This window comes from Strigops habroptila, chromosome Z (assembly GCF_004027225.2).
Source record: "Strigops habroptila isolate Jane chromosome Z, bStrHab1.2.pri, whole genome shotgun sequence".
NCBI lineage: Eukaryota > Metazoa > Chordata > Aves > Psittaciformes > Psittacidae > Strigops > Strigops habroptila.
The window spans coordinates 84,183,288-84,195,075 of record NC_044302.2 but is presented as its reverse complement, the minus strand read 5'-3'; the positions used below and the strand labels follow the sequence as shown (position 1 = coordinate 84,195,075).

Below are 11,788 nucleotides of genomic sequence, written 5' to 3'. Positions count from 1 at the left end.
ACGCAGCAAAACACAGGGAGACACAAAGACGTGAGAAAATCGTCTACTGTCTGAACAGTTACTACATCCCCGGACCCGTAGCGAATGGGGAGGGGGTAGCTGGCTTCCTCCTGCAGGCAAATGACCGGCCGTAGAGTGCATTTTTAAGGGGTGATGTAAGAGAAATTAAACCTGACCAGCCAGACACGCTCCCTACCTCTACGATGTGTTTCTCCTGCCGAGAAGGGCGAGAGAGGTAGCCGTGAAGCACGCCCAGCTCTCTCTTGCCCTACTGGGAGTGGGGGTGGGCGGCTGGAGACACGTATTAATTAATTATGAGCGGGCAGATGTCCCTTTAAGGGGCAGATATCCCTTTAAGGTTTGCTGTGCTCGCCGAGGGCTGCAGCCGGAGATTTGGGGGGGAGAAATTTAGCTTTATTTGTACATCTTAGCGCTAGGCTAGTTCTACGGGGAGGTTTCCAAAGCTCAGAGGTCTTTGGGGGGCGGGTGGGAGGAAGCTAAATTCTTCTTGATTAGAAGAAGCAACGTAAAGACTTGAATAACAAACAGGAAATGCCTGACTCGGCTGTGAGGCGGACGGGAGGGCAGAGCACTGAACTCTACTCGCAGCAAGCATCACGGAGCGCGCCGGCGGCAGGACCGCTCCCGCCACTCCTGCCCGAGCCCCGGGCCGCGGCCCTGGCCCGCAGGCGCCCAGGCATGGCCGCCTCCTACTGGATGCTGACAGGTGAGGAAAGCCCTCTTTCTGTCTTGAAGACTCAGGTCCCGAAAACGGCTCCCTGAGGGAGGGGGGTGAAACTGTTAGGAGCCGGCACCCGCGGGACCGCGATCCCCCTCCCCGGTCCCTCCACCATCCCCTGCCAGCGAATGCACTCCTCGAAGCTGCCCTGCCTCCGGAGCCGAGGAGGGGCTTCCTCGGTTTGCTTCCCTCTGGGAACCTCAATCCCTAAAGCAACCCTAGAACCCATGGGTTAGCGGGAAGGCTGCCAGATGAGGATGAATGGGTGAGAAGAAAACCTGAAAATGAATCTGGCTTGGGAAGAGAAAATTCTAAACTAGGGTAGCTCTTCTATTCCACTCCATTCGGCTTTCAGATGTTCTGAGTGGTAAAAGCAGAAGTGAGGAAGCAGTTAACTGCACCCAAGTAACTTCAGAAAGATGAGTTCATCCGGACTTGCAATGTGTAATATTTCCTTTTAGGGTTTCATTTATTGTTAGGGACTTGCTGTTTGGTTAAACAAATATAGTAAGTAACAATCCCCCTAGCTAGTCAATCTGTAGTAACAGTTAGGATCTGAAATCAGGGGAATCCAAGAAGTGGGAAAGAGGCTAATGTAATGCTGGGATTCATGTGCTTGCAAACTTGGACACAGGACTCTCCAGCAGCTCTTGTGCTGACAACTAGCACACAGAAAGCCTGAGGCAGTACAGAGGAAGAAATCAGTTTCATAAGAATCGTCAAAATGCAGGCGACAGCAAGTGGGGAAAAGGCAAGAGTAGGGTTTTTCCCTCTTCACTCTGTGCTCATTGTGCAACAAAGAACAGATACAGGAAAATGCGAAAACCTGAATGTAGTACTTGGTGTGCCACACTTAGTCCTTTTTCACAGATTAATTTATTACTGTTGCTACACTGTGATATTCTCCAAAATATGCTTTTGTTTCTGTTCCTTCATAAAAGGAAGCTTTGTAAAGTGGCAACAACTTAGTGTGCCACAACTTCCCCTCAGAGTTGCAAAGCTGCCACTGGTACTTCTGACAGATAACTTCATCAGTAATGACAAAAAGGTTTATTGTCGGATAGAAAAACGTCTAGAGGGTGGGTTCCATCCAGATCTGTCAGGAGCTTACTAGCTTTTGTTGGGGTTTTTTGTTTGTATACTTGTTTTTTTTAAAAAGTTGTCATGAAATATAATACACTAAGAAGTATGAGCAGGCATTAGCGATACCAGGAATAGGATTCAAATTGTCTCAGATAAATAAGAAAAATAGTCCTGCATAAACAAGTCAAAATGTCATAAAAATAAGGACAATGTGGTTTAGAATTACAGTGGAAAAATAAATAAATGTGAATTAATTACATGCTCCTCTTTCTTAAAAAGAAAAAAAGGCAAATAATCTGGCATGCACTAGCAGACAAAAGCAATCTAGAATAAAGGAGGCGCATAGAGGTGTATGTTTGTGTATTTATAGAGTTGCGGATTTTTTTAATTCAACTTGGTGAGACCTCTGAGAATCTCGAGTACAGGAAGTTTGACAGATGCAGGCAAACAGGCAGAAATGCACAGACAAGTGACAAGCCTGATAAGGGCTGATGAAAATGATGTATGAAGAAAGACTGAATGAGTTAGGCTTGTTTATCTATAAGAGAAAAAACTAAGGGCAAAATGTTGAGCATTTAAAATGCATATTTTTACCACAGTATCATTAGTGAGAATATTCTTCCCATGTCAATGTTTTCTTTCTTCATCTTGTGAAAGCTCTCAATCATAATTTTCTCTATCACATATGTTGGTTTATGAAGAGATTGATGAATAGTTGGTTCTCCATGTCCAACAAAGGACAAGAGAAAACCAACGTAACTCACTGTGCAAAAAACAACTTGGCTAATAGTTAGAAGAACTTTCTTACTCTTCAGGTAGTGAACTGCTAGAACAGGCTGCCAAAAAAAAAAAAGCCCGCCCATGCAAAATCTCCATTGAAAGTTTTGATGAAGTTGGATAAACACCTGTGAGGGATGATTCAGGTTTACTTCACCTGACCTCACTGTAAGTGGCTTGACCAGGGATCCAGCCCTCTGTTTCAACAGAAAATGAAGGCACAAACCAGTCCAAAGGGTTCCATTACTTTTTTATGTTTCTTCACTTTTAGTTTTATATATAGCCTGTTCCCTCATGGAATTCTTTCTTCATTGGTGATGATCACATTGTTGGTACTTTTTACAACATTTTTATTATATAGATGAGTAAGAGTACTCATCTTTATAATAAAAAAGATAAGCAATCAGAGAGACAGAACTGTATGTAGAAAATTAAGTGGTCTCTGTCCAGAATCTGCAAAGGCAGAACAGACACATAAAGGGATAACGGGGAAAATCACATTTTCATCAATTTCCCTCTCCATCTTTATCTCTTCTTTTGCTCTTGCAACATGTCCAACATTTCTCAGCAAATTTCCGCCTATATTTGAGACTCTTTCCCACTGATCTTTCTTATCTAGGACTTCAGCGTGTTTGCATGAATTCTACCTAAAATGGTTACAATATGGCGAGAAGGGGTTTCCTATGAACATGACCTCTCCTTGTTTAAAATCTGCACACAAGCCATCTTCATAAAGCAGCTGATTAAGACTGAGAGATGTAGGGCAGTCTGTCTCAAATGTTTTCAAAATAATCTCACAAAACCAGCACGGCTCCAAAATCCATATGAATACATGCTATCACCATTTTTATCTTGTACTGTGCTTGAGAAGGTCAGAAAATGAATGCCAAATTGCTGCAATAATTATACCTATAACACTGTTTTTAAGAAGTGATATATGGCAAGATATTACACATATAAGACTATGGCACTTAGTCTTAAACTTTTACCAAGACTGGAACAGACAATGTAATTTTGAATTGTCACATTAAAACTGTATGTAGAGTTAAAAGTATCCACTTGTTTTGGCTCTACTGGGGCCAAATTCGTCTCTCTCCCTGACATTAGCAAAATTAGCATAAACTTACAAACTCAGTTACATGGTCCTTGAAATTTTGGAAATGTTATTTTTCTACTGTTCACTCTTTGACATAATCAAAAAAGTACAATACCCACTACTTATTTTTTACCAGAGCAGGCAAAGAATCATCACTAGTAAATGTTTTCCTTTCTAAGTTGACAATGGTCTTGCTAATTGTGGATACATCGTTGAAGTTCACAGTTGCCACTAAATACTTGTGGATCACTGTTCATAACTGTATAAAATCTCATGGTGGTTTCTTGGAGAAGGAACTTTTCAAACAAAGCCCAGAAAGGACATCTCAAAATGTCTCTTTCTATAACAGTCTATTTAATATGTTGAGTGGCAACTTTGTTTCAAGGTGGTGGCTCTTTGTTCTGGGTTGCTTTTTTTTATGGTTGGTTGGTTGGCTGGGTTTTTTGTAATGCAGCAAGTCACCTGCTTGTATGAACCGAATGTTTATTTCCTACTGGATGGTACTGGATGTCAACTTGCAAGTTTTATCTAAAATATATTGCTTCTTGAGGGATGTGAGGCTGCTTGTAAAAACTAGACTGGATCCAACTAGCAGAGAACAGTTTCTAAATACACAGCAGCAAAAGGGAAAAAAATAATAATAACATGGAAGGTAAATAGTCACTACAGCTAATTTTTCTTGAAAGAATAGAACAAATAGCATCTTTGCAATATTATATTTGCAAAGAACATAAAGAAGAAAATTCACCATAAATTCATCATGCAGCATTTATATAGATAAGTGAAAGGAAGTCTTAAAGAAAAGCTTAATGCATGACCTTTGCCTAAGGCACATAGTATTAATTCAAAATTATAAGTATGTACAAGCCCAAACTAAACAAACAGTTATTTATACATGTGCTTATGCTATATTCCCTTGGGTGGTCCAGCTTCCTTCTGTGAAACTACTCATATTAACAGAGTTAAGCATGTGTACTCACAGGAAGAGAGTCTGAGGTCTGATATGTAATCCTATTATGTAATATCTGATAAAATTGTTTTTACATCAGTATCAAGCTTAGAAACAAGGAACACACATTACAGCGGCAGATCTGAGTTCAGTGTCCTGTCACAACTGACTAGTGCTGCATACTTGAGAGAAATTTTTATGTACGCCATAATGGGAGATATGAGATGATTTTTGCTCACAATAGCCTTGATTCTCATTAAATCCTTGATTCTGAAGGTCTTCCAATTCAGCAAATTCCATAACCCACAGTGGGGTGTTTTGCTTTTTGGTTTTTTTTTTTTTTTTTTTGGTTTATGGGGTTTGATTTTTGGTTGCTTGGTTTTTGTTGGGGTTTCTTTGGGGGTGGTGGTTCATTTAAAAAAAAAAAAAAAAAAGAACAGAAATAACTAAAAGAAACCATAAACTTCCTTTTAACAGTTCTAAATTTGCCACTTTCTCATCTCTGAGAGGATGTCCTCTTGCTTTTAGGTTATCAGACTGAGTGTGTAGACATTCCAAACTTACTGTACCTGTTCCGGTTGCCTTGATACAGTCAGTCATCACAGCATGTTAGTTTGCCTACTTTCTCACTTTTTTTTTTTTTTTGTTCTTTTGAATCATTCTTTATTTTTTCTTCTATTCTCCATTCTCTTCTTTTCCTCATTCTTTCTGAATTTGCAACATTCATTCTGAAATAGTGCTTTCATTGTCAAATACAGCTTCAAAATACACTGCACTACTTGCACGATGATGTTACTTTTTTATTATTATTTTTATTATTATTATTCCTAGCTTGTTAAATTTGTCTAGGCTGTAAATTGAGCTGCGTAGTTATTGTTCAGGTCTTTTTTTTTTTTGTGCAAGTATCACTGAACTAATCTGTGTGGTTTTTCAAGGCATACTACTTACATTTGTCATCACCAAACCCTGTTTGAAATGTGCCTATTTGCGCCTGAAGCTTCTCAAACTGTCTCATTCTAAGTAACTAGTAGACACAGGAAGTAGGTGAAGTTTCACTACAGGCTAAAGTGTAACTTGGAAGTTTAACCGGAAACTTTCAAGCCGAAGTTCAGTTCAAGAGTAATGTCAAAGTAGCAGCTCAGGCTGCGGTTTTGCTCTCGCCGCTGGTCACGTACTAGCCGCTGTCCGGTAGCACCGCCCGCCCTGCCCGGCTCTGAGGCACCTCGGCATGCCCTGCCGCACCCAGAGAACAGCCCTGGTGCCCGTCCCGTCTTTCTCGATCTGTATCCATCACCTTCCACAGCTACTTAGCTTTGGGTATCTTCCTCTCTTCTTCAACGTGAGAGGCTGTGATAGAAGCCTCTGAAAGTCTGAATCGGGGACGGACCACCGCGGGCTCTCACACCCCCTCTCCCCCGCCTCCCTCACGGCAGGGCTGTAGCGGGGACACGCACCAGTGCACAGCCCCGCCCCGCGCCGCGCCGCAGCACACGGGAGCACCTCGGCTGCTCCTAGTCCCGCACGCATAAAGTTTCGCCCGGAGCTCTCCGAGCCTGCGCGACCCCGGCTTGCGGCGTCCCCCCGCCTCAGCACACCCTGCTCGCCTCAGGCACCGCTCCTTCTCACAGGGACAGGCGACAGCAGGCGTGCGCATGCGTGCCGGACACAGAAGAAAAGCGGCAGGGCCTGTGCGCGTCCCGCCGGCGCCTTTGAGGACGGACTGTGCGCACGCGCCTTGGGGCGGTGACGCGCTGCGCACGCGCGCCGGGTGGCCGGGTGTCCGTGTAGCGGGGGGCCGCCGCACCTCAGGGTCGGCCTGGGCTTTGCCGCGGGTGCGGGGCAGGCCGGTGCTCGGGAAAGGCTGTTCCTCGTGGATTGAGGTAGGCCTGCCCGCCAGTGGGAGCGTGCGGCTCCCGCCGCGTCCCGCCGCCAGGCATCCCAGGGCAGGCCCGCTGGCCGCTGCCGCCGCGGCTGAGGGAAAGTCGTGGGGACGTATCGGCGCAAGGAACCGCTAGGATGAAGCTGGTGAGGAAGGACCTGGAAAAGGACAATGCGGGGCAGGTGACGCTGATCCCCGAGGAGCCCGAGGACATGTGGCACACCTACAACCTGCTGCAGGTGGGTGACAGCCTGCGGGCCTCCACCATCCGGAAGGTGCAGACCGAGTCGTCCACGGGCAGCGTGGGCAGCAACCGCATCCGCACTACCCTTACCCTCTGTGTGGAGGCCATCGACTTTGACTCGCAGGCTTGCCAGCTGCGGGTCAAGGGCACTAACATCCAGGAGAATGAGTATGTCAAGATGGGAGCCTACCACACCATCGAGCTGGAGCCCAACCGACAGTTCACGTTGGCAAAGAAGCAGTGGGACAGCGTGGTGCTGGAGCGCATCGAGCAGGCCTGCGACCCAGCATGGAGCGCTGATGTGGCAGCTGTGGTCATGCAGGAAGGGTTGGCTAATGTCTGCCTGGTCACTCCAAGCATGACGCTTACCCGTGCCAAGGTGGAGGTGAACATTCCTCGCAAGCGGAAAGGGAACTGCAGTCAGCACGACCGGGCCCTGGAGAGGTTTTACGAGCAGGTAGTGCAAGCCATCCAGCGACATATCAACTTTGAGGTGGTGAAGTGTGTACTGGTAGCTAGCCCAGGCTTCGTGCGGGAGCAGTTTTGTGACTACATGTTCCAGCAGGCAGTCAAGACTGACAACAAGCTTCTGCTGGAGAACAGATCCAAGTTCTTACAGGTAAGGAGCTAAGCAGTTTCCAGAGTGGGTAGAAAGAGGCTTAAGAGCTGTCTTTGATAGTAGAAGATGATTACAAGGGTGATGGGAAATAATCAACTTATTTGAGAAAATAAATTTATGTCTGAGCATCATAAGGAAATTATTCTTATGCGTCCTAAACTATAAGGTAGTTATGCAAGATACAGGGATGGTTCTAGGATACCTTAATGTGAGGTAGAGAAAGTATTAAATATTTTACACTCTCTATAAAGGCGTATTTAGTTTTCAATTGAGAGTGAAGTAGGAGTTGGAAAACAGTTCAACTGTAGTGTTAAACTGTCATACTGTATGTCATGAATGTGTAATGACAGCTTTTTTAAAGCTTTTTCTTTTAAAATTATATGAATGTGGTATAGTTTAGTAGTTCTGTTGTTACTTTTGTACTGCATGGTTAAATGTTCTGCAGACCATAGCATTTCTTCCTGTTCCTTAGTCATCTCATTGGTTGAGTGGGGTTTTTTGCCTTTCACTGAAATAGGCAAACTTGGAGTCTAAAGTAAGTTTTCCTTTTCATAAGGATAGTTGAATAACTTTTTTATTTGAGTAGGCTTGTAATTTACACTTGCAAAAGGCTGGCGGGGGAGAGTGAAGTGAGGTGTGTCCCAAAGCTTAATGGTTACCGTATGTAGGAGGCACGTTGCACCAAGAAGCCTCCTTTTGCATTTGTAGCGAAGTGATAATAGTAAGTGTGAAAAGTTTTAATGTACTTCACAGCCTTGCAAGCATAGTAGCTATGCAGTTTTGCAAGACTTGATGCTTTTGCACTTACGTCAGTAGTGTTAAGAGGTCTTCCTCTTCTTGAATGCTTTAAAAAGGAGGGTCTTGAGTCTTAGTTTCTTAGTAGTTTGAAGTGTCCTTACCTTGGGGCCTGTCTGCAATAGCTTGCATATTTAACCCAGCCTTTGAATAAGAGAAGCAGCTTCCCTGCACTCCTTAAAATACATTTTAAGGGATTAGACATATGCTTTGGGTTGCAGGAAAGATCCTTTAAGAAAAGAATCAGGTAGGTTTCAAGCAAGAGATATAGTGGAAGTTGTTTATGATTGGCTAATAAAAAAAGAAAAAAAGGTCCTTTTTATTAAAAATAAAAACCAAACCAAAACAAAACCAAACAATCAAATCTTTGACTTTTTTTACCTTAGGTCCACTCTTCCTCAGGACACAAATACGCATTGAAGGAAGCCCTCTGCGACCCAGCTGTAACTAGCCGTCTGTCTGACACTAAGGCAGCTGGTGAGGTCAAAGCCTTAGACGACTTCTATAAAATGCTGCAGCATGAGCCTGACCGGGCTTTTTATGGTCTAAAACAAGTGGAGAAGGCCAATGAAGCTATGGCCATTGATACATTGCTGATCAGTGATGAGCTTTTTCGGCACCAGGATGTGGCTACACGTGCTCGATATGTTAAATTGGTAGATAGCGTACGGGAAAACATGGGCACAGTACGCATTTTCTCCAGCCTTCATGTTTCTGGAGAGCAGCTTGGCCAGCTGACAGGGGTGGCAGCCATCCTGCGCTTTCCTGTTGCTGAGCTCTCTGACCAGGAAGATGAATCTAGCTCTGAAGAGGATTGATAAGAGTGACTTCATTTCCAAGTCATGTTGAAATGACATTAAAGGCCCTTCCTTCCTAAATATGGTGTGCAGATGTGTAATGATGTGTAATTTAAAGTTTTCAAAGGTATTTTGTACAGTACGTAGCCCTGCTCAGCACACTAGTGGGTAATGATTGTTGGTTCTGTGATAATGATTATTGGTGTACTGTGCATTAGAGCTGACTATTTTTGCAAGCTACACCGTGGACCTCCAGCAGTACAAGAAACTGATTTGAGTCCCCAAAACTGCTCATTCTGTATCTTGAGGCAGATTAGCAGCTTAGTGTTTTGGAATGTATATGAAAAGATAATAAACTAAGAAGAAGAAAATATGTCGCACCGTCTATTTCTATTCAAGTGCTTGAAAAGAGTATTGCAAAACAGATATAAACTTCTTCATGCAAGACCTAGCGAAACTGTGCTTGATCTTCTTGGGAATTCACCATTCTTCCTAAGATGTGGCAAAGAAATGGGATCAACAAAATCTTTAGGGGGTTTTGTGGGGTTATGAGTCTAACTACTTAAATACTTCTGGGAAACACTTCAAACAGTCTTTCACAAACCAGACCCTTTAAATTAACTACTTCCTTCCTAATATCATAGTAGATGCAAGACAAACTGTGAAGCTCAGTGCACCCATTTTGGTTATCTTTCTGAATGCTTTGGAGATTGTCCTGGATGCTAGCAAGGTATGATGTATCTTGTCATTGACTGTACTCTCATAAATTTGCATTTTAGCACCCGGTTCTGACAAGGTATATGAAAAGACTTACAAAATCAGGACCCAAGTTTACATGAGAAATCTTTTGACAACAAATACTTCATAGTCTGATATTTTTCTATTTGTGTACCTCTTTAAAAACATACATAAACTGTGATACAGAAGTAAAGATTACATATTTATACATTTAACTTCGGCTTAAGGTAATGACAACTGGAAAAATCAAAATTACTTTTCTAATTATTTGATCTGCTCAAAGTACTGGAGCTACTGTGAGTTTTGTTTCTTTACTGGACCATAAATTTTAGACTGAGGAAGCATAATCTGCTTTCAGATTCTGAAATATCTTCAGTTTAAACCAATGTTTTATGGTGTAGGTTGTGTGTGTAGCTAGGCATTCCTTTTTTAAATGTGGTGGGAGAGGGAGAACAGGAGAGACTTGCCAAAATTAAATTTCATTTAAGCAAGCCATGGAATACTTGCAGAATATGAAAATGGACATAACAATGGAAGATTAAAAACACTAAACCTTTTAATCTGGGTGAAATAATTTTAGGAAAAGCATTTTTAATGGTACTCCCATATGCTGATGGGTGCCAGCCCTGTGAATTTGATATTATCTATTGCTAGGTGAAACATCCGCCTACACTCGTTTATAGAGAAGTACTTTTGAGTTAAAAACTGTCTTCCTTTTCCCTATCATACAGAGAGTCTAAGGAATGCATGAACAGCGCTTAAATTAGAGCTGTACTTTATTACCATTTCGATTCTTCTCTCACGGAAGACAAGCCCATTAAGATGGTTGTTTAGAGTCAGCTTGTGCAGATAAATTATATTACTTAGATTTATGGTTTTTCTCTTGAACGGTGTTGAATTCCAGAAGTCATAAAGTGCTCAGGTAGGCTTCCTTCAGCAGTTAGGACTGGTTAAATTAATTTTATTTTTTTTTTCCCCTTTTAAAAATATGCTTAAGTAGATTTGCCAGCTAGAAAGCACCCTGATTCCTGCTATATACAGAGTTAAAAGTAAAAAACATATGAAACAGGTAAAATAATATGACCTTCAATAAATGCTACTTATATGCAGCAAATCATGGCTTCAGTTAGACTCATAATGTCTAAACTACAGGTTTAATTTCTTTAAAATAGACTGGTATGTTAGTATTTCCCTTAAGTAATGCACATTTATTGGAATTGTACTCAAATTATACTTGCATTCAAAACTGTAGTACACCAGGAAATTCTTGGTTTAATTCTCAGCAAACCAAGAGACAAATCAAAGTGTTCCTTGGTTGAAGAATGTTTTGCTGTTTTATTAGACTATTAATTCCAATTTAAACAAGAAATTATGAAGAGTTTTTGCTGTGAACTATGATAAGGTTACAATTGCAATTCTGCAAGTCTTGTTTTGTACTGGTGGTAGTATCTCCAAGGAAAAGAAGCAGCCATTTTGCTGCTGTTTGGGTTTGGATTTTTTTTCAGGTGTAACAGCAAACATCTGGAAAAAAGCATGTTCATAGTGATTTTTTGAGTTATTTACACTAAGAATTAAAATCCTGCACTGAGTTTACAATTTATTAATTTATATTTTTTATTTTTATATATTTTTTTTTTTAGCAATTGCCATCATGGCATTAAGCCTCTGAAAGAAACATTTAGTTGCCCAAAGTATGGAAGGGTGGGATTTTTTTTTTGTAAGCATTTTTATAGTAAAATAAATATAAAGTCACTATGTAGACAAATGCATCCTGTTTCAGGAAACAGCTTAGGGGCTTGGTATTGAAAGTAGGTTGTGTTCAGTAGTTGCAGATGCTTGACCTGGCAAAGTTCCAGGGTTGCTGATATCTTTTACATTTAAAGGAATTTTGAATAGTTAAGAGAAGTCCATATTGTCAAAAATGCGTGCTTAAGACAGCCCTTAATATCTGTGTATAGATAACACCTACACAGAAGATGGATGTTATACTCAGATCAAATGAGGAAGTGCTAGAGCCATGGGAAAATATTTTTTGTGTCTTTGGAAGTAAACGTACATGAACTAAAAGCTGT

The 11,788-nt window shown here is 41.9% G+C and overlaps 1 protein-coding gene across 8 annotated transcripts in view; it reads left to right on the top strand.

The window, feature by feature from the left end:
* The first annotated feature begins 360 nt into the window (after nt 1–360).
* Nucleotides 361–11,788, top strand: part of LOC115619479 (integrin alpha-1-like) — a 73,393-nt gene continuing 61,965 nt past the window's right edge. For 7 of the 8 annotated variants that reach the window (XR_003995034.2, XR_003995032.2, XR_003995035.2 and 4 more), the window contains exons 1-2: nt 5,176–7,386; nt 8,568–8,658. Coding sequence is in view for 4 of the 8 variants with exons in the window: in XM_030511782.2 (XP_030367642.1) it covers nt 6,661–7,386; nt 8,568–8,658 (817 nt within the window). In the remaining 4 variants the exon portion in view is untranslated. Of the gene's footprint in view, nt 728–5,175; nt 7,387–8,567; nt 8,659–11,788 lie in introns of those variants that run through there. The other variant, XM_030511783.1, reaches the window with a different exon arrangement.